Consider the following 21,913-nt stretch of genomic DNA (forward strand, 5'->3'; position numbering starts at 1 on the left):
GGCGTGGGGACAGCGTGGGGAGGGCATAGGCACGTGGGGCACGTGGGGATGGCGTGGGGATGGTGTGGGGCACGTGGGGCACGTGGGGCGCATGGGCAGCCCACCTTGAAGAGCGTGACGGTGGCGCTGTAGCACACGCTGAGCAGGAAGAGGGTGATGAAGATGGAGATGGTGGTCCACAGCCCATCCAGCTCCCCGTCCTGGGCCTCGGCACAGCTCTCGTCCAGGAGCAGCTCTGCACAGGGAGGGGGGTCAGTGCGGGGCCATGGGGGCTGGTGTGGGGCACCTTGTGATTGGGGGGCCCCTGCCGAGGGGAGGGCCATGGAGCCTGGGTCCCCCATCCTCTGTCTCAGGCCCAGCTCTCAGCCTGACTCGGGCTGTCCCCTCCTCTCTGCCACCCGCACGGGGCCCTGGGGGACAAGGTGGGTTGACCCGCAGTCCAGCCTGCTCTGTCGTCCACCAGCCCCTCTGCCTGCTCCCCCTGGGGTCAGAGGGCAGGAGGGCCCTGCCTGGGGGAGGGCCAGAGCCGGGTCCGAGTTGGGAGTGCAGGACAAGTGGGTGGGCCCCAGGCTAGTGGGTGTGTGGGGAGGACTTCTGTGTGTGGGGAAGGTGTGGGTGCCTGGGAAGGGGGAGGGGCGTCCAGGCTGGTCAGTGTGGGGATGAACTGCTGAGTGACCCCTGGGGCATTGAGGAGAGTGGGGTCAGGCTGGTGTCCGTGGTGGGGGTTCCCAGGACCCGATCTCTTCTCTGGTCTGGGCCTTTGCAGGATGCCTCATGGGAGGCCCTGAAGTGCAAGGCCTGTCTCTGTGTGCATGTGCATGAATGTGCATGTGTGTGTGCATGCATGTGCACGTGTGTGTGCGTGCGTGTGAAGGTGGCCACGTGAACTGGTGCTGGTCTGGGGAGTGCCTTGTTTTCCACGGTCGGGCTCAGTGCCCCTGTGGCCTCTGACAGTCCCTCCCCAGAACCCCAGGGCTGCCCGCCTCTGCCTCTTTGGGGCAATCAGGTGCGTGTCCTCATGAGCGGACAGGCCTGGCCCCAGGTGGGACATGGCCCACAGAGGCCCCTCGCCCAAGGGAGGGGAGGAGGCTTGGTCTCGAGGGCACGGAGGGCCTGCCCCACACCACGGGCCAGTGTGCTCCTGTGTGGGCACAGATCCATGTCCAGGAGCCCTGGAGACCAGTGGACAAGGCACCCGGAGACCAGGCACTGCCCACAGCAGGGCTTGCTCAGAGGCGGGCACCCTCCTGGGCCCTCCTGTCCCTGAGTGGCATCTCCTGCCCCCTGTCCACATCTCCTGACCGAGTCCTTGCCGGTCATGGGGAAGCCGTCCCGCCCTGGCGCCTGCAGACCCACCAGCTCTGGGTCGCGCCCTAGTGGTGCCGACCAGCCTCTGAGCAGGCCTGACCTCCGCCCAGGAAAGAACCACGACAGTGTCGCAGGGTCCCAGGGCCATGCTGGGTGCTTTATTGAATGCTGGGTGCCCGAGGGTATGTACATGGGGGGTCGCTGGGCGCTGGACGCGCTGCTCATTTACCCGGGTTCCGGGAGATGGTCTTCTGGGTGTAGTGGTTGTGCAGGGCCTCGTGCATCACCTCGCACGTGAAGGGGTCCCCCCGCTGCCAGCGGGCCTTGTCCACGGTGAGCTTGCTGTACAGGAAGAAGGAGCCCTCCTGGTCCTTCTGGGGCGGGGTCGAGGAGTACTTGGTCTCAGGCTCTGGCCGCCCGTTGCTCTGCCACTCCACGCTGATGTCCGTCGGGAAGAAGTCTTTGACCAGGCAGGTCACACTGACCTTGTCCCTGGCCATCTCGTCCGAGTGTGGGCCCAGGACGTACACCTGTGGCTCCCGGACTTGCCCTGTGGGATGAGGTCAGCACAGACGGTCACTCCCAGGTGGAGGGCTGGCCCCCCTGCCCCGGCCCCGGGCCCACCTGTCTGCTCCCCACCTATGGCCTTGGAGATGGTCCTCTCGATGGGGGAGGGGATGGCCTTGTTGTTGACCTTGCACTTGAACACCTTGGCCTTCAGCCAGTCCTGGTGCAAGATGGGGAAGGTGTTGACCACACGGTAGGTGCTGTTGAACAGCTGCTGCTGCGCCTTCACCTTCTCATTTTTCATCTTATTGTTGTCCACGTACCAGGTGAACTCGACTTCCAGGTCATCCGGGGCCACGTCCACCACCATGCACGTGACCTCGGGTGTCCGGGAGATCATGAGGGTGTCCTTGGGTTTCGGGGGGAAGATGAAGACCGAGGGCCCTCCCGGGTTCTCACAAGCTGCGGGGAGACAGCGGCCAGGGGTCAGCCCTGGGCAGGCCTTCTGTGGGCAGGCGCTCCCCATGGGCCTCCTCCTGGGGTGGATACTCACGTGGGCACGTGTGAGGCGGGCAGGTGGGTTTGGTTCTATCAATTACGGGCACTGCAGAGAGAGCAGGTTGAGGGTTACCGGGGCCCCACAGGACACGGCCCTGGCAGGGGCTTAGGTCAGGGCCAGAGTTTGGCAGGTCTGAGGCCAGCACCCGCCTCTGTGGCTCCAGAGCCTGTGCCCACCCTGGGCCTGGTGGTGATACCAAGAGGACCCCTCCCCCAGCCTGGGGAGACCGTCTGCACTCCCCCCACTGCCCTGGGCTGGGGCAGCCATCCCTGCTCCGTGGTTTGTCTCCTAGCAGATGTCTCTCCGTGCCTGGGTGCTCACCGATCTTGTCCACCTTGGTGCTGCTGGCCGGGTGGGCTACGTTGCAGATGAAGGTCTCGCCGGACGAGCTGGTGGGCACCGTCACCATGCTGCTCCGAGAGTAGAGGCCCGAGCGGAGGACGGGTGGGAAGGTGTGCACCCCGCTGGTCAGGGAGCCCGAGTTCCAGGTCACAGTCACGGGCTCCGGGAAGTAGCCAGAGATCAGGCAGCCCAGGGACACCGTGGAGCCGGACGTGGTGCCACATTTGGGGGACAGCGGGAAGACCGACGGGGCCGTGGTGGGGGCTGTAAGAGAGGGGCCACGTGACTGCCAGGTCTCACCCTACCGAAGCCTGGGCAGGGCATCGGGGGGCCTAGTCCTGGGACAGCGCTGAGCCCCGTGCCCGTGGCCCATGGGCTCCCAGAAGCCTGAAGACCCAGAAGCCTGCAGACCGGCTGCCCCGTGCGGCTCTGCCACCCAGGGCCTCCTGCCTCCGCAGCCATGGGCGCCAGGCTCAGCAGCTCAGCCAGAGCTGCCTGGGCTGGAGCCCCCGCCCCAGCCCCGGGTCCCTACCGAAGCCTGGGCAGGGCATCGGGGGGCCTAGTCCTGGGACAGCGCTGAGCCCCGTGCCCGTGGCCCATGGGCTCCCAGAAGCCTGAAGACCCAGAAGCCTGCAGACCGGCTGCCCCGTGCGGCTCTGCCACCCAGGGCCTCCTGCCTCCGCAGCCATGGGCGCCAGGCTCAGCAGCTCAGCCAGAGCTGCCTGGGCTGGAGCCCCCGCCCCAGCCCCGGGTCCTCACTGAGCCTTGGAGCCCTAACTGGTGGCTCTCACTCTGCCTGGCATCCAGGGCCCCTGAGCTCACTGTCCTGTTGCCCTGCCTGGCCCTGCCCTGGGCGAGGAGGCCCTTCCTCAGGTGGGTGGGCCTCTGTCCACAGCCCACAGCCCTCTGCCCTTCTGTGTCAGCGCTGCAGCCTAGGCACTGCCTGGTCCCCACCCCTGCCTGGAGCCCTCTGTGGGAGGCCTCTCCCCTCCTCCATGAAGCCCCCCAGCCCAGGCTGCACCTCTGCACCCAGCAGTCTCTCACGCTTGCCCCTTCTCCCCCCTCCCCTCCCTGCCAGCGCTGCCCCCTCGCTGCCCCAGCTCCTGCCTAGTCCAGAACCCTCCTGCCGGGTCCTTCCTCAGTCCGGCCCACTCAGCATGGCTTGGAGCCTGGCACTGGCCTTGGCAGCCTTCTGCATGGTGTCAGTGCCCCGGACCCCTGTGTGGCCCCCTCAGCTCAGCCCCAGGACCATGCTCCATTGTCCCTCCCCACTCCCTGCTCAACCCCCACCTCATCCTGGGCTCCTTTTAGCTCAGGCCCTGCCTTATCCCCGAGCTCCCTCCCAGCTCAGCTGGACAAACTCTGCCTGCTGCTCAGGGCTCCCAGCCCAGCTGCGCCCTCCCTCTCAGTGCCCTGCAGGCTCATCCCTCCAGCTGCTCCCCACAAGCCTTCCCTGCCCCTCACTCCCCACCAAGCCTCTTCCTGGACATTCAGAGGAGCTCAGGCCTCTGTCCTCCAGTCTCTGCCTTTGCCCATCTGAATCCCATTTTTGCTATCTCTGGCCCAGCACCCTGCCCTGGGCCTCAGCCCCCCTGCCCCGGGCCTCAGCCCCCATTCAGCCTTCCTGCCCTGGGCCTCAGCCCTTAACCTGGCTTCCTGCACTCAGGCCCTTGGCCTTAGCCCAGGGCTGCTGTGTCCTCCCCTGACCTGCACCCTGCTTCTTTTCACTGAGCCTCTGGCCAATAATGCCCCCTCGGCCTACTTCCCTATGATCCCTCTCTACCCACCTGCTCACCCCAGCCCATTTGTCTCCTGGCTCCTGGGCAGCTCCCTGCCCTCCCACCTGCCCCCTGCTCACCTGCATAGCTCTGCCAGCTCTCACTCACCTCCTGGGCAGCTCCTTGCTCCCCTGCCCTCCTGCCTACCCCCTGCTCACATGCATAACTCTGCTAGCTCCCACCCAGCTCCTGCCCTCCCACCTGCCCCCTGCTCACCTGCATAGCTCTGCCAACCCCCCTGGCTCCTGGGTAGCTCCCTACCTTCACACTTGCCCCCTGCTTATCTGCATAGCTCTGCCAGCTCCCACCCAGCTCCTGGGCAGCTCATTGCTCCCCTGCCCTCCCATTTGCCCCCTGCTCATCTGCATAGCTCTGTCAGCTCCCACCCAGCTCCTGCCTTCCCACCTGCCCCCTGCTCACCTGCATAGCTCTGCCAGCTCCCCCCCAGCTCCTGGGCAGTTCCTGCCTTCCCACCTGCCCCCTGCTCACCTGCATAGCTCTGCCAGCTCCCCCCCAGCTCCTGGGCAGTTCCTGCCTTCCCACCTGCCCCCTGCTCACCTGCATAGCTCTGCCAGCTCCCCCCCAGCTCCTGGGCAGTTCCTGCCTTCCCACCTGCCCCCTGCTCACCTGCATAGCTCTGCCAGCTCCCCCCCAGCTCCTGGGCAGTTCCTGCCTTCCCACCTGCCCCCTGCTCACCTGCATAGCTCTGCCAGCTCCCCCCCAGCTCCTGGGCAGTTCCTGCCTTCCCACCTGCCCCCTGCTCACCTGCATAGCTCTGCCAGCTCCCCCCCAGCTCCTGGGCAGTTCCTGCCTTCCCACCTGCCCCCTGCTCACCTGCATAGCTCTGCCAGCTCCCCCCCAGCTCCTGGGCAGTTCCTGCCTTCCCACCTGCCCCCTGCTCACCTGCATAGCTCTGCCAGCTCCCCCCCAGCTCCTGGGCAGTTCCTGCCTTCCCACCTGCCCCCTGCTCACCTGCATAGCTCTGCCAGCTCCCCCCCAGCTCCTGGGCAGTTCCTGCCTTCCCACCTGCCCCCTGCTCACCTGCATAGCTCTGCCAGCTCCCCCCCAGCTCCTGGGCAGTTCCTGCCTTCCCACCTGCCCCCTGCTCACCTGCATAGCTCTGCCAGCTCCCCCCCAGCTCCTGGGCAGTTCCTGCCTTCCCACCTGCCCCCTGCTCACCTGCATAGCTCTGCCAGCTCCCCCCCAGCTCCTGGGCAGTTCCTGCCTTCCCACCTGCCCCCTGCTCACCTGCATAGCTCTGCCAGCTCCCCCCCAGCTCCTGGGCAGTTCCTGCCTTCCCACCTGCCCCCTGCTCACCTGCATAGCTCTGCCAGCTCCCCCCCAGCTCCTGGGCAGTTCCTGCCTTCCCACCTGCCCCCTGCTCACCTGCATAGCTCTGCCAGCTCCCCCCCAGCTCCTGGGCAGTTCCTGCCTTCCCACCTGCCCCCTGCTCACCTGCATAGCTCTGCCAGCTCCCCCCCAGCTCCTGGGCAGTTCCTGCCTTCCCACCTGCCCCCTGCTCACCTGCATAGCTCTGCCAGCTCCCCCCCAGCTCCTGGGCAGTTCCTGCCTTCCCACCTGCCCCCTGCTCACCTGCATAGCTCTGCCAGCTCCCCCCCAGCTCCTGGGCAGTTCCTGCCTTCCCACCTGCCCCCTGCTCACCTGCATAGCTCTGCCAGCTCCCCCCCAGCTCCTGGGCAGTTCCTGCCTTCCCACCTGCCCCCTGCTCACCTGCATAGCTCTGCCAGCTCCCCCCCAGCTCCTGGGCAGTTCCTGCCTTCCCACCTGCCCCCTGCTCACCTGCATAGCTCTGCCAGCTCCCCCCCAGCTCCTGGGCAGTTCCTGCCTTCCCACCTGCCCCCTGCTCACCTGCATAGCTCTGCCAGCTCCCCCCCAGCTCCTGGGCAGTTCCTGCCTTCCCACCTGCCCCCTGCTCACCTGCATAGCTCTGCCAGCTCCCCCCCAGCTCCTGGGCAGTTCCTGCCTTCCCACCTGCCCCCTGCTCACCTGCATAGCTCTGCCAGCTCCCCCCCAGCTCCTGGGCAGTTCCTGCCTTCCCACCTGCCCCCTGCTCACCTGCATAGCTCTGCCAGCTCCCCCCCAGCTCCTGGGCAGTTCCTGCCTTCCCACCTGCCCCCTGCTCACCTGCATAGCTCTGCCAGCTCCCCCCCAGCTCCTGGGCAGTTCCTGCCTTCCCACCTGCCCCCTGCTCACCTGTATAGCTCTGCCAGCTCCCACCAAGCTCCTGCCCTCCCACCTGCCCCACGCTCACCTGCATAGCTCTGCCAGCCCCCACCCAGCTCCTGCCTTCCCACCTGCCCCCTGCTCAGCTGCATAGCTCTGCCAGCTCCCACCCAGCTCCTGGGCAGTTTCTGCCTTCCCACCTGCCCCCTGCTCAGCTGCATAGCTCTGCCAGCTCCCACCCAGCTCCTGGGCAGTTTCTGCCTTCCCACCTGCCCCCTGCTCAGCTGCATAGCTCTGCCAGCTCCCACCCAGCTCCTGGGCAGCTCCTTGCTCCCCTGCCCTCCCACCTGCCCCCTGCTCACCTGCAGTTGTTGTCCATAAAGTTCCTGGCCTGCCGTAGCCCCTGCCCCGTCTTCCCTAAGATCTCCTCCCTACAGGTCAATGAGCTCCACCTGCGCTCCGTGTCTTCCCACAGCTTCTGCTGGGCTTCCTGCCAAGCCCAGAGCCCTCAGCCCAGTAGCTCCACTCCTGGTCTCATTCCTTCCCGGCTGGCACTGCGCTTTGCTCCTGGAGCCTCCAGCCTCCCGCCCAGCCCTCCCCTAGAGGCGACCCCTCTTCACTCTCCCCACTGGCAGCCCCTCTGGACCTTTGCTCTTTCCAGTTGCTGGTCTGCTGTCCTGTTCCCAGCAGCTGTTGGCCCCGAGCCCTGGACCCTGTCACCTGCCCACACCCATGGAGCTGCTCGTTGAGCCTGTGCCGCCTGTGCAGTGGGCACACAGCCCACATCCACCTCCCGGTGGGCCCCGCCACTGGCTGCCCTCAGCCCCGGGCCCCATGGCCTTCGCCTCTGACTCAGCCCATTGGCCTCAACAGGCCCCTCACGCCACCTGGGGGTCCTCTTCCTCCGCTGCACAATGCCAGCCACCTTTCTGTGTCCCCAGCTCACACCACTGTGCATCCTGGCATGGTCTTGCCGTGGCTGCCCCAGCCCTGCCCTCTGGCCCGGGCAGCCCTAGGGTCCTGCCCTCCTGCTCGCTATGTTTCTCTAAGGCTCTGGCCCAGCAGCTCCCGTCACTCTGTGAGTCCCCGAGGGCCTGGTCTCCCCTCACCTCCTGGGGCCAGTTCCCCTGTCCCTCCTCGGCCCTGCTCTGTGGGGACCCCCCTCACCACGGGCAGGGGCTGGGGAGGCAGTGTCCCCGGCCTGACTGCTCTTGCTCCCCATGCATGTGGCTCCTGTGGCTGTGGCTGTGCCCACAGCCCCACCTGTTAGGAGTTTGTAGCTGGGCCCCTGAGACGTGAACTCCCCCCGCCCCCCTCCCTGCGAAGACTAAGAACGGGATTGAAACTGGTGCAGGGCTCGCTTCCTGAAGTTCCCTTTTTTCTGGGTGTTTTCTCTGTCAAGGGGCCAGGGGGAGTCCAGACGCAGCAGAGGGCCCCTCACGTGGGTGTGTGGGGTGGGGTGAGGCGGGCATCCAGGGCCCAGGGGACAGAGTGAGAACCCGCTGTCATGGCTCTGCGCCCCATGGGGCCAGGCTCTCCCCGAGGCCCCTGGCTTCCCCAGCCTAGTTGACACCTCCCCCTGCCCGGCCAGCGTGGGTGTGGGCACAGGCCGTCCAGTCACGGTCTGCAGCCCAGCCCAGACTCTCCATGTCCACCCACCGAGGCGGCTCCCAGGAGCCAGCCGTCCTCAGGGCCCTGCCTCTGCCCTCCTTCCCTCTCTGGCTCCATCTGTGGCCTGATCATTGACCAAAGGATGGTGCTGACCATGGTCAGAGGGAAGCGGCCCTCCAGGCTCAGATGTGCAAGGACAGAGTTCACAGCGGGCACTGGTGCCCGAAAATGCCCCTCTGGCTGGGACTGCGTGCAGCCCTCCACCGCTCTGAGGGCACGGACCCACCGCAAGGGACTTGGACCCTCAGTGTCTATGTCTTGTGCTGCACGCAGCTCGGTCGTCCTGCAAGTCCGAGGTCTGGCCTTGGCTTGGGGTGCTGGGAGGCACCAGAGTCCCCACCCCTGAAGTGCCGGGGGCCAGCAAGGCCATGGGGAGGGGCCAGGCATCGCTTCTTTCAAGGGGCCCATCCGTGGGCAGGACTTGAGCCCTTCAGGCTGGCAGAGCATCTGCAGGGCCCAGTGCCCAGGTGCCCCGGAGCACCCATCCTGTTGTGTGTCAGCCAACAGCCCTCTGGGCCCCTCCGCCCGTCCTGCCATCCAGTCCTCTCTCCATCTCTCACGGTTTGTGATTTTGTTGCAGAAGACCAAAGAAAAACCAAGCCATGCTTAGAGAAAGGGAGTTACATTTTATTATTAAATTCTGCGGGGGCCCAGAGAAAAATGTGTCTTTCAAATTCTGGGCCCGCCAACATGGAGGAAACTTCTCTATTTATACTTTTTCCAGTCCTTTGTCTTCCAAATTTGGAATGAGACTTCCGGGCCTTCTGAGAAAGGAGGCCTGTGAGCTGGGAAGGGGCTGTGAGACCATATCTCAAGGCCTGGCCTGGTGTCAGCACTGACAACTCTGTCTGGGGCATAGCTTCCAGCCTCTCTGGAATGGGAGTAGTCTTATTTTCCTTATTATTTAAGAGAGAAGCCAGAATAGCAGGGTTAAAATTTCAAACAGCAGTTTTTATATAAGATGGATGCTTCAATTTCTCATATCCAAGTCCCAGGTCCTGGTCGAGGGGTGCACAGGAGCCTCCCGAGGGGCTCGAAGGCTCTGCCTGGGGTGCAGGGCTGGGGCTGGGCAGGTTTCAGGTCCCTCTCTGCTGCACTGTGCTGGGACCACGTCTCCTGAGGTCCTGCCTTCAAGGCCTAGTGATGGTCCTTCTGTGGCCCTTCCTGCAGAGGTGGTCAGGTGGCCTGTGGGCTCTGGATTCCGGGGAAGGAAGTGACCCCACCTCGCACGGGGCAGGGCAAGGGGCCGGAGGAGCCCATGGCCACTGTGCAAAGCATCATGAGCCACAGCTGTGGGGAAGGACGTGTCCTCTGGTCCCTCCCCTGCGCAAACTGATGGTAAACTCGGCTCTCTCCACCGGCTTCCTCCCTGTGGTGCCAGGGCGCCTCGAGCTCCTGTCCAGCGGTACCCAGCTGTGTGAGCTGTGGGCGCTGCTTACGGTTGCCTAAGAAGCACTCCAGGGGATAGAGGTGCGAGGACAGAGTTCACGGTGGTCACTGGACCCTGAAAATGCCCCTCTGGCTGAGACAGTGTGCACCCCTCCACCGCTCTGAGGGCCCTGACCCCACCGCAAGGGACTTAATCTCTGGGCGGCTCACCACATCATGGACTTTGGCGAAACCCGAGAGTGTTGAGGCCAGCGGTGTCTGCCTGTCGAGTCCATTCCCACCTGTATGCCCAGGTTTCTGGCAAATCGCACAGACCACCTGCTGCTGGTCACTGGGGTGGAAGCCGAGCTGCCCGTCCCAGTGATGGGGGTGGTGTCAGCAAGATCCACCTCTTGGGGTCATTACAGGACATCAGGCACAGGTGCAGCCATTCGGACCAGGTGGGGTGGCCTGGGTGGCTGGCGAGGGTGTGACAAAGCGACCCAGGTATCCACGCACCGGGCTATCTCAGGACCTTGGCACGTGCCCTGTCCTAGTTCCCGAGGCCCATTTGTTCCAGACAGATCCTCTCACATAAGAAAGTCAGCGAGGCTTGTGGCTTAGCTTGTGGCTCAGTGGCTGAGCATTGACCTATGAACCAGGAGGTCATGGTTTGGTTCCAGCTCAGGGCTCATGTCTAGGTTGCGGGCTCGATCCCCAGTTAGGGGCGGGCAGGAAGCAGCTGGTTCATGATTCTCTCTTATCATTGATGTTTCTATCTCTCTCTCCCTCTCCATTCCTCTCTGAAATATATATATATATATATTAAAGTTAGTGATGCTGAGTTTTCCTAGAGTGGAATCGTGAGCTGGAGTGTTGGATCTGGGCCTGGCTTTCAGGAACAAGAGAAAAGAGAGGCTTGAAAGGGTTAAAGAGAATAAAACGGGGCAGAGAAAACTGTATTGTGCTGAGCAGATGCCTTGCAGAAAGCTTGCTGCCTTGAGCACTGCATAGCGCAGATGCCGATTAGCCACCTGACGCTGGGAGGAGTCAAGGATGGACCGGACCCTCACGTCAGCAGAGCGGCATGCAGCAGCAGAAGTTAATAAGAACCTGACTCTCCCTTCAGTCTCCGCTGACTCCTTTTTCAGACTCAGCCCACCTGCACCCAGGTGCCTGGAATAAAGTCTTTGTTGATACGTTATGGCCTCATGTCATTGGTGTGTGACCCCCGCCCACTCCCAACCTTTCAGGAGTCAGAGGGCGTTCACAGGAGCCCTTTCCTGTGGCCCTGACCCCACTTGGGAATCGATCCTTTCATCATCATCAATGGCCCTCTTTGTCTCTGTGACTCCTTTGTGTATTTATTCTTAACTTTTGTTAATCATCACCTGGGGATATTGCATTTTGATTGGGCAGTTTAGTCCATTCACATTTAATTTAATTGTACATAGGCAAGGGTCTACTCTGGCCACTTTGTTACTAGTTTTCTGTCTGTCTTATAGCTATTTCACTCCTCTCTTTCTTACTGTCTTCCTCTGTGTTTCATTAATTTTTCTTTGGTGGTGATAGCCTTTGATTCCTTCGTTGTTAAATGTGTATAAAGTTTTAGTTATGCACCATACTGCCTGCACCTGAACATCTGTTAAGAGAGTAGATTTTATATTAAGGCCTGGGGTGGGGTAGAAACCAGGTTGAGGGGTGATATGGGGGAATAAAAGGAGGACATTTGTAATACTCCCAACAATAAAGATTTAAAAAAAGAATTTATATGCATATAGGCACAACCCATGGACACAGAAGATAGTGCGGTGAAGGCCTGAGGAGGGGGTGGGAGTGGTGTGGAGGGGTCAATGGGGGGGAGTAAGGGGACATCTGTAATTTTTCAAGAATAAAGGTAAATTAAAAACAAAACTAAAAAAACAAGACTCATAGACTTGTATAATGTAAGGCATGAGCCACAATCTTAACCATGGACTTTAGTTAATAATAATAAATATATATTTTTAATATATTTTTAAAAAATTTATTTTATTTTTTCAATCCTCAGTTGAGAAATTTTTTTCATTGATTTTTAGAGAGAGTGGAAGTGAAGGAAGAGAGAGAGAGAGAGAGAGAGAGAGAGAGAGCGAAACATTGACGTGAGAGAGACACATCAATTGGTTGCCTCCTGCAAATGCCCCGACTGGGGCTGGGGATCAAACCTACAATTGAAGTACATGCCCTTGACTGGGAGTGGAAACTGCTACCATTTGGTGGGAGGGGCGACGCTCTAACCACTGAGAAAACCGGCCAGGGCAATAATGTTTTAATATTGGTTTTTTGTTTATAACAAATAGTCCTAAACGCTGATGCAAGATACTTACAATAGGTGAAGATGTGCCGGCCAGCGTGGCTCAGTAGTTGAGCGTCTACCTATGAACCAGGAGTCCTAAATGCTGATGCAAGATACTTACAATAGGTGAAGATGTGCAGGCCGGCGTGGCTCAGTAGTTGAGCGTCTACCTATGAACCAGGAGGTCACAGTTCAATTCCAGGCCAGGACACATGTCTGGGTTGTGGTCTTGATCCCCAGTGTGGGACAAACCGGAGGCACCACTCTCTCATCATTGATGTTTCTATCTCTCTCTCCCTCTCCCTTCCTCTCTGAAATCAATACAAATATATTTTAAAAAACAAACAAACAAAAAACAATAGGTAAAGATGTGGTGTTTGCCGGGCACAGTAGTATGGAAACTGTACTGTCTGCTTAGCTCATTTGTAAACCTAACCCCTCCCCCGCCCGCCCCAAACAGTATGCCATTCAGGTAAACAGGAACAGCACCGCGGACAGCGACTCTTCCAGGCGGCGGGCCGGGCATCACCATGGACAGCGGCTCGCCCAGGCGGCGGGCCAAGCAGCACCGTGGACAGCAGTCCCGAGGCTGCTGGGACAGACACCTCATAGCCATTGTCTCCTGTGGAAAGGGCAGTCGCCGCGGACAGCACTGGCCTTACAGCAGGAGTTTACAGAGAAAGAAAGCATTTGCGCCGTGACCTCATGCACCTCAAGGTCACCGGCCACGCCCATGTGTAGTCTGGGAGTTATGCGTGCATCACCCATGAGCGCCCACAGAGAAGCCTGGTACATGCAGTGTGGTGGGTGGAATTCTCAGATGGTCCCTCAGTTAGTTTGCATATTGTCCTGATTAGCCAATGGGAAGCGTGTTGGAGATATGGTTAATTACCATGTTTGTCTATTATTAGATAGGATATATACATACTAGTAGCCTGGTGCACGAAATTGGTGCACTGGGGGAAGGGGGGAAAGGGGCCCCTCAGTCTGGCCTGCACCCTCTCCAATCTGAGACCCCTCAGGGAATGTCCAACTACCTGTTTGTGCCCACACTTTTAACAGATAACAGCTTCATTGTTGTTTCTTTCTTATGCTTAAAACCATTGGTCATTGGCCTCGCCCATGTGTAGTCTGGGAGTTATGCGTGCATCACCCATGAGCGCCCACAGAGAAGCCTGGTACATGCAGTGTGGTGGGTGGAATTCTCAGATGGTCCCTCCTTTTTTTGTTAAATTATATTTTTATTGATTTCAGAGAAGAAGGAACAGGGAGAGAAAGACAGAAACACCAATGATGAGAGAGAATCATCGATGGGCTGTCTCCTGCACGCCCCACACTGGGGAGCGAGGCAGCAACCCCAGCATGTGCCCTGACTGGGAATTGAACCATGACCTCCTGGTTCATAGGTCAATGCTCAACCACTGAGCCACGCCGGCCGGGCTTTTTGTTGTTGTTAATTCTCACCTGAGGATATTTTTCCATTGAGTTTTAGAGAAAGTAGTACCTCAGTGAGGGCCGCCTGCACCCACCAGGTGTGTCTGTCTGCACCTGCTCCTGCCTCAGCACCTGCATTAACCCCCCAGAGGTGATCTTGTAGCTGCACTGGTCTCCGTGTGAACAAGGCATCACCACTCCGCCCTCTCACTGTCATCACACAGGCGCCCACCCTCAGCACCCAGAACACCCAGACACTCTCCAAAGGACGTGAGCACATCAGAGGGGATGTGTGCACATCCTGTGGGGGTGTTAGGCATGCCGGGTTGATGGAAGTGTGGTGGAGAGGCGGGGGGAACTTGTGCACCCCTTGGTTTGCAACTGTTGCAGGCATGGGAGGGTGACAGTGTGCTGGGGGATGTTTGCATGCCAGGGGGGGATGTGCACACCAGAGGCCTCTGGCTTTGCAGATCCGCAAACCCCCGTGGTGCGGCCAGGAGGATGTCAGTCTGGCCCGCCACGGTGGCTGTCCCTGTGATCCTGCACCTTCTGGGCCAGGAGGGTTGTGGTGAGTTTGTTCTGTCATCTGAGCTAAGCTCTCACTACCCTTCTCAGGACCCTCTTCCCGGGAGGCCCTCGAGGAGGGTTGGTCATGACAGGAATTCACACGGTGCTTGGAAAGCAGGACGGAGCGGCAGTCCTCAGGGCTGGAAGGCGGGAGCCGGGCCCGGTGAGGAGCGGCCTGAGGACCAGGCTTGTCAAGCCCTGATTGAGGTGTGGGAGGGCGCGTGTCCTGTTGTCGCAACTTCTGGGACAGATGTTTCAGCGCTGAGTAGGGGGGCACCCCGGGGAGAGGCCATAGTGACGGGGAGCTCATGGCACGGGGGCCCACGAGACCAGCACGTGCCTCTGGCAGACTGATTCCCGCAGTGGGCGGGGCCAGCAGGTGGGAAGTCGTGCTGGATGTGGCCTCAGCTCTTGGAAACCACCTGACAGCTTCCCAGTGCTGCTGGGCTGAGGTCCAGGCAGGGTCCTGCCAGGCGCCAGAAAGCTGTGAGGGTCACGTGTGCATTGATGACAATGCGTTTCATGCCCGGTGTCAGGGGCTGTTTTAATTTTTTAAAATGTTTTTATTGATTTCAGAGAGGAAAGCAGAGGGAGAGAGAGATAGAAATATCAATGATGAGAGAGAATCATAGATGTGCTGCCTCCTGCACACCCCACATTGGAGACGGAGCCCACAACCCCAGCATGTGCCCTGACCGGGAATCGAACCGTGACGTCCTGGTTCATAGGTCGATGCTCACCCACTGAGCCACGCCGGCTGGGTAGGGACTGTTTTATAAACAGACAGAATGAGAACAGAATGAACTTCAAGAACCGACTCCCGGCCCAGCCAGGCACCCACACACTCAGGGGAATCATGGGCCATGGACTGTGGTGCCCAGACTCCCTCCTGGCCGCCCAGGGGCCTGTGGATGGGGCTCCAGGGTGCAAATCCAAGGGCAGAGGGAAAAGTCAAGACCTGCTCCCTTGGGAACAGCCAGGAGACAGCTGCGACCCAATGGTGGGCTCCTGAGTGTGGGGTGGGGCTGGAGGGCAGGGCTCAGGGTAGAAGGCCCAGCAATGATGCCTTTGAGGCTCTGAGACCCTCAGCTCCTACCCCTGATTAACCGACAGGTAGAAGGGTCCTGTCTGCCTGGAGGGTCCTGTCTGCCTGGAGGGTCCTGTCTGCCTGGAGGGTCCTGTCTGCTGGGGGTCATGAGGAAGCAGCCGAGAGCTCTGTTCTCTTGGAGGCAACTTTCTAGGTGAAAACCGAGAATAACCGACAGGTATAAGTGAGCCACAAAAGGTGGTAGAAGGAGGCTCAGGGGAAGGTCTGAGGCCTGGGCCTTGCAATAGGGTGTTTGGACATCACATAGACCTGAAGGGGATGATGAGGGAGCCTCATGGCCTGGAACAGCCTATGAGGGGACAAAGAGGGATGGAGAGACAGGAGGCCAGGGCAGCCGGGCCCCAGAAGGACCCCATTCTGATTTCTCATAAGATATGAGGGACTTTGGGGCTGTGGGGAGCCGGGGTCTCATCTGAGATCTTGAAACAGGGCTCCAGGGGGTGGGCAGGGAGACCCTGCGGTTGTGACCCTGGGCCTCTGGCACGGAGACCACACGACCAGGTGAGGAGACCAGGCGGGGAGTCGGCCGAAATGGGACAGGGTGGAGCGGCAGCAGTGTGCTCCTTTTCCTCGGCTGCTGGGGCAAATGGCCCCTCCTTCCGACCCCCCCCCCCAGTTCCTCGCCCAGCCTCACTGGGCAGGTTCAGGGTGTGGTTGGGCCAGCCCCTCTCCCCTCCCACAGGCTCCAGGGAGAACCCACCTGGCCTTTTCCAGCTTCTGGGGTACCCACACCCCTGGGCTCCTGGCAGTGCCCTGTGGCTGCCTCCATGGCTGTCCCCAGTGGCCCTGCCCAGTGATAGCCCCCGTGGTTTTCCCCAGGGCTCTCCCCGATGACTGTCCTTCATGTCTGTCCCCATGGCTGTCCTATTGCTGTCCCCTGTGACTGTCCCATGGCTGTCCCCCATGACTGTCCTTCGTGTCTGTCCCCCATAGCTATCCCCTATGACTGTCCCTCATGGCTGTCCCTCTTGTCTGTCCCCCATGCCTGTCCCCTGTGACGGTCCCCCATGGCTGTCCCCCATGACTGTCCTTCATGTCTGTCCCCCATGCCTGTCCCCTGTGACTGTCCTCATGGCTGTTCCCATGGCTGTCCCTGTGGCCATCCCCCATGACTGTCCCCATGGCTGCCCCCATGGCTGTCCCCTGTGACTGTCCCCATGGCTGTCCCATGGCTGTTCCCATGGTTTTCCCCATGGCTGTCCCCATGGCTGTCCCATGGCTGTCCCATGGCTGTTCCCATGGTTGTCCCGTGGCTGTTCCCATGGCTGTCCCGTGGCTGTCCCCCGTGGTTGTCCCCACACAGCTGGCCATGCAGCCGTAAGTGCCAGCTTCTCTCTGTGATGACACTGCCCAGCGACAAGAAGAGCCCTCCCATCTCAATGTCCTGACTGACAGGTTCCGGGAATGTGCGTGTGAAGCCTGTATGTTGCCTATTGGCCGGCACATGTGTGCACACATGTGTGCATTTGTGTGTGAACTGTGTACAGGGGCATGCTGCATGTGTGCACTGTGCATGTTGCTTCCATGTGAGCTGTGTGAGCGTATACATCTGTGCACCTGCAGAGTGAGCCTGCCTGTGTGTGTTCACGGCCTCCCAGCCCAGTCCACTGTGTGGACGGGCCCCTGGGTCCTCCGTGGCAGGCCTGCTGTGAGCGGCCTCTCAGCACCTGGTGCCATGGCCAGAGGCGGATCCTGAGGGCCAGGACAGAAACAGGATGCAGGTGCAAGGAGCCAGAACTGTTTATGGGCTGGCCAGAGGGTGGACGGGAGGAGGCGCCTGGGTCAGGGCCGGCTCTGAGGCCAGGCATGCAGTGTTCCTGTGAGGGCCCCGGGCGGCTCCCTCAGGCCGGGCCAGTGCCCACAGCCCACTGTCCTCCTGCCCGGGTTTCCCGGCTCCGCACAGTCCCTGGCCGGCTCCAGCGAGCCCCTTGGATGTCCCTGCCCTTCACGTTGACGAAGGTGACGAAGCCGCTGTAGAGCAGGGTGAGGAGGAAGAGGGCCACGAAGGTGGGTTACAGGCAGCTGGCATCGTCCAGGTCAGCATAGCCATCACAGTCCTCGTGCATGCTCAGGGGGCCCCAGAGGGGCGGGGCAGGGCTTAGGGAGGAAGCGGCACCAGTGAGGTCAGTCCTGCGGCTTCACAGCGCACAGCGGCAGCTGCATGCCAGGTGACAGCTCATACCGTCCAGTGCCCACCCTGTCACCCACCCAACAGGCATCTGCACCCCTCCTTCTCATGGCCAGGCCCGTGCCCGGCACAGCAGAACCAGATAGGCCACAGCACCGATTGGGGCAGGTGAACCAGAACGAAACATGGCACGGAAGTCCACACACGTGTGACCAGAAAGCCAGGGAGGCGCCGGCAGTAAGAAGATGCAGATGCACAGGGAATGGCCCCGGGAGCCTGGCCGTGGAGCCTCCCTCAGAAGTGGCAGCTGGGCCTGGCCATGTGGCTCAGTGGCTGAGCATCGACCTATGAACCAGGAAGTCACGGTTCTATTCCCGGTCAGGGCACATGCCCGGGTTGCAGGTTCGACCCCCCAGTCTCTCATCATTGACGTTTCTATCTCTCTCTCCTCCCTTCCTCTCTGAAATCAATAACCATATTTAAAAGCATATACAGTGCTTGGAAGTGGCAGCTGTGATGAGCTGTGGAAGATGAGATATTGCCAACCAGGCAAAGAGAGGAGGGAACAGCATTCTAAGCAGAAGGAACAGCATTCACGGATGCCCTGAGTTGGGAGAGAGCCTGGCCCAGGAGGATGGAGGGGGCAGGAGGCCAGGCCCCGGAGGGGTGCAGGCCCAGATGGCAGCAGGAGGAGTGGCATGGCTGTGAGCCAGGGCACACGCCAGGTTGGAGTATGGCATCGTCATCCTGCTGGATTGGGAGGGGGACTTGCCCAGCCCTGGGCTGGGTGCCCGGGGCCAGGCAGGAAGTGGGCCTGGGAACCAGCATGCAGCGTAGGCCGCCGGGCCCCTTGTCTGTGGCATGGGGTGCGGGAGGTGGGCCGGGCATGAGTGAGTGCCAAGGCTTTGCAGTCTGTTGGCTCTAACAATGAAAAGCGGGTACAACTTTGCTTTTCTCGTCATTTTATTCTTCGAGTAATTAGTGATTTATTCCTAATCACATGCTCTGAACTCAGGGGTCCTCTGAGAAATGGAGATTTAAAGGGCAGCCGTCTATTACCACAGAGACTGAGAGCCGGGCTGGGGCCTGGGGCCTGGTGACCAGATCCCTCGTGACCCGCCCAGGGGGCAGGGCCATCTCCATGACCCGCGCAGCCTGTGGTGCTGTGGACACCGAGCACAGGTTGGCAGGTGAGCGCTGGGCGGCCTGGATGGTGTCCTGCTCACGGCCTGGCCCAGCATGCCCATCCCGTCCCCGGGGGCCTGGAGGGCGAAGACAGGGCAGGGTCTGGGTGCCGTGCACAATGGGCGGCCTGGCAGGAAGCCTCAGAGGGGAGGGTGAGCCCCACTTTGTGGGTCCCTGTTCCCTCCACAGTCAGCGTGGGGTCCAGCCCTCCCTTCTGGGTGCACCTGGCTCCCAAGGTGCTGGGATGGGTCCTGGGGCCCTTGGAACCTGGAGAGGCTCGGACATCTCTTGTGGGGGGCGCGGAAGGAGCCGTCTGTGGTGACCACCCGATTTCCACCCTGGAGGAGGCCCTGCTCCGTGCCCAGTGACGGGTGTGTCTTCACAGGAAATGGCTGCTCCTCGGGACCTGGCGGGGGGCCCCAGCCTCCCGCCCTCCTGGGTCAGCGCCCACTGTGGGGATACCAGGAATGAGTGGGACGAACAGGTGTCAGGTCACCCAAATCCCCAAGTGTGGGGACAGCGAGTGCAAACTCCAGACACCAAGTCAGCCGGGTGGGGCTGTCCCGGGGGGTGGCACAGACTGCCAGCTGCTGTGCTGGCTGCCCACCCACAGCCCTGTGCCCAGGGATGCCTAACCTGCAGTGTCCAGGCTCCAGCTGGCGTTGAGCAGCCTCCGAGGCCGGGGGCCTGACCTTGCACGTGTAGGTGGCCAGCGGGGGGCCGGGGGTGGCCGGGACCCGCAGGACACTCCAGGTGTGGAACATGCTGTTTCCAGGCTCGGCTGTGGGCGCTGCGGTGGCAAACCAAGAAGAGTCCACCTGGCGCCGGCCCTCCTGCCAGGTGAGGAGCAGCTCCGGGGGCGAGAAGCCCGACACCTCGCACAGGAGCCAGGAGGCCGCCCCGGCAGAGGCGTGAGCACCCTGCGTGGCCAGGACCCGGACGGCGAGGCTGCTGGGCACCGTGGCAGCTGCAGGGAGAAGCCTGGTTGTGCCCGGGCCACAGGAAGGCTCTGGAGAATGCGTGTCCTTGTGAGCAGAGGTGGCCAGAAGGGCTGTGGAGAGAGGACATGTGAGGCCCCTGGCCTGTTCCTTCCCTGCTCTCCCTGCTCCGTGCCCCCAGGGACTGGCCTCGGAGAAAGGGTCCAGCATCCCAGCTTCTGGCTGGGACCTGGGCAGGGGTCTGGGGCATGGTGACCTGATCCCTCGTCACCCCTGGGTTCAGGGGACCTTGGGGCCCTGAGAGGGAAGTGGATGGGTGGGGAGGGTCGCCTCCTGCTCTGCCCATGGTCGGGGCTGTGGCCTCTCCATGGCCCCAGCTGTGAGGTTCAGGTCTGAGCCCCACCCCAGCCACATTGTCCCTGTGTCGGTGCCCCCGAGTGTGCCTCTGGTTCTCGTGGGGCCCTGTTGGTTTGGTGGCCGTGATCAACTGCCAGGTGCTCAAGGACCATCTATATGACAACCCCTTCTATGGTTGAGAGCGTGGACAGCCAACAGGTGAATGGGCCACAGACTGACAGCAGGCCAGGAGCAGTGTGCTTGTAAAGGGACACGCCCTGGCTGGTGTGGTTCAGTGGATAGAGCATCGGCCCACAGACTGAAGGGTCCCAGGTTCGATTCCAGTCAAGGGCATGTACCTCGGTTGCAGGCTCCATCCCCGGCACTGGTTTGGGAGTGTGGGGGAGGAACCAACCGACGTGTCTCTGTCACATCAATGTTTCTCTCTGTCTCTCCCTCTCCCTTGCACTTTCTCTAAAAATCAATGGAAAAAATCCTCAGGTGAGGATTAACAAAACATAAAAATCATAAAATGAAAGGATACATAGGAGATGTGTGTCCGTCCATCTGACACTGGAGGGCCCATCCCCAGGGCGCTCTGGACACGACAGCAGGCACCAACTGCAGCTGGGGGTGTGCGCGTCCGGACCAGCAACCTGGTGGGGCCACCGCGGGTTGGGACTCGCTGTGTCTGCCCAGCACACCCCTGCCGGCACTGGCAACCCGCTCAGAGTATGAGCACTGTCTTCTGGCTGGCAGACCTTGGGTGCACCACCACAACCCCAGCCTTCAGGGGACGCCCTGTGTTTCTGTGAGGGTCAGGGGTCGGGTTCCGCACTCCTGGCTGCACTGGCAATGAGTCCCCACAAAAGCCTCCAGAAGAAGCTCATGTCTCAGCCAGGCCCACAGGGCAGGTGCATCCCAGTGCTGGCCCAAGGCCCTCCTCGTCCACTGTGCTCCCTGCAGAGTGACCTAGGCCGGTCCCTGGCACCTGAAGGCCTCAGTGGCACTCAACACAGGGCCTGGCATATGGTAGGTGCTCAGTAGCCATAAGTTCAGGGCCCGTCCTTCCTGGCCAGAATGTGACTGAAGACTCCCAGAAGTGATGGAGGGCTGCCTGAAGGAGGCAGCCTAAGGTATGGACAGGTGGGTAGGGAGGGGTATGCTGGCAGAGGGGTTCCTCACCTGGGTCTCTGGCCGTGGTGGGGGCTGGGGTGAGTTTCTCTGAGAGAGGTGTCATGTGGGTCACCGAGATGGCCTGGGTTTTCCAAGATGCTGAAACTAGAGGGGCAGTGGGCAGCCGAGGTCAGAGGGCATCGTGGACGAAGCGGGGGACAGGCTTCCGGGTGGACGGGAAGACATGGGTAGGGCAGGGGAGGGGCCGGGTTTGGGCTGCTGCCTCCAGCACTCTGGGGACAGGGGTGGAAGGGACTGGGTTCGAATGCTGGAGCTGGAGCGGCTGAGGGCAGAGTGGGGGGTAGGGAGCGAGCTGCTCTGAGGGGTGGCTGGGTGCCCATCGGGGCCCAGTCCCTGCTTTGGTCCTTGAGGTCAGGCCCTGGAAGATGCTGGGACATGCTGGAGGCCACCCACCTGGTCACTGGAAGGTCTTGGACGTGTGATCGGCGCTGCAGCTGTGTGAGCCAGGCTTCCAGATGATGGTTTGGTAGAAGAGGTAGGTGACTCTCTGCTCCAAATGTCCAATCACAATGTCATTTGCTGGCAGCTTCTCTGCTCCTATGTGCCAGGTGGCTGAGTCAGACCTCGTCACCAAGCAGGCCAGGGTCACGGAGATGCCTTCTCTGGAGGCCTTGAACTCTGGGACCATGGGGAGCACAGCCACACCTGGAAGACAGACAGGTGGTGCTTCTGAGGCCGGGCACTCCCCAGGGCACAGGGCAGTGTGGGAGGAGAGGCCCCGGTCCTGGGGGGCCTGGCAGAGCCCTGGAGGGGAGGCCCAGTCTCCTTGCTCTATGCACCTCCTGTCCTAACTCCTCCCATGGAGCTGTGAGGGGTGGAGGGATACCCCAGCTCAGGGTGTGCCCTGGGTGATGGGCCTGGGGGCCTCAGTTGCCTGGCAGGTGAGGCAGAGCATGGCTGGACTTGTGTGTCGTCACCTGAGCAGCAGTGAGGTCAGCCCTTCCTATCCCTAACTCCTGCTCCCAAGG

The 21,913-nt window shown here is 61.2% G+C and overlaps 1 gene segment (V, D, J or C); it reads right to left on the minus strand.

The window, feature by feature from the left end:
• Positions 1-1,436: 1,436 nt before the first annotated feature.
• On the minus strand, positions 1,437-20,988 carry LOC102249879. The segment is given in 10 exon segments: positions 1,437-1,858; positions 1,948-2,277; positions 2,369-2,419; positions 2,696-3,002; positions 13,206-13,227; positions 17,031-17,132; positions 17,178-17,258; positions 18,410-18,601; positions 19,111-19,441; positions 20,934-20,988. Coding segments are annotated over 10 exon segments (1,800 nt in total).
• Between the last annotated feature and the right edge of the window lie 925 nt (positions 20,989-21,913).

The sequence above is a fragment of the Myotis brandtii genome, unplaced genomic scaffold (assembly GCF_000412655.1).
Source record: "Myotis brandtii unplaced genomic scaffold, ASM41265v1 scaffold627, whole genome shotgun sequence".
Taxonomy (NCBI): Eukaryota; Metazoa; Chordata; class Mammalia; order Chiroptera; family Vespertilionidae; genus Myotis; species Myotis brandtii.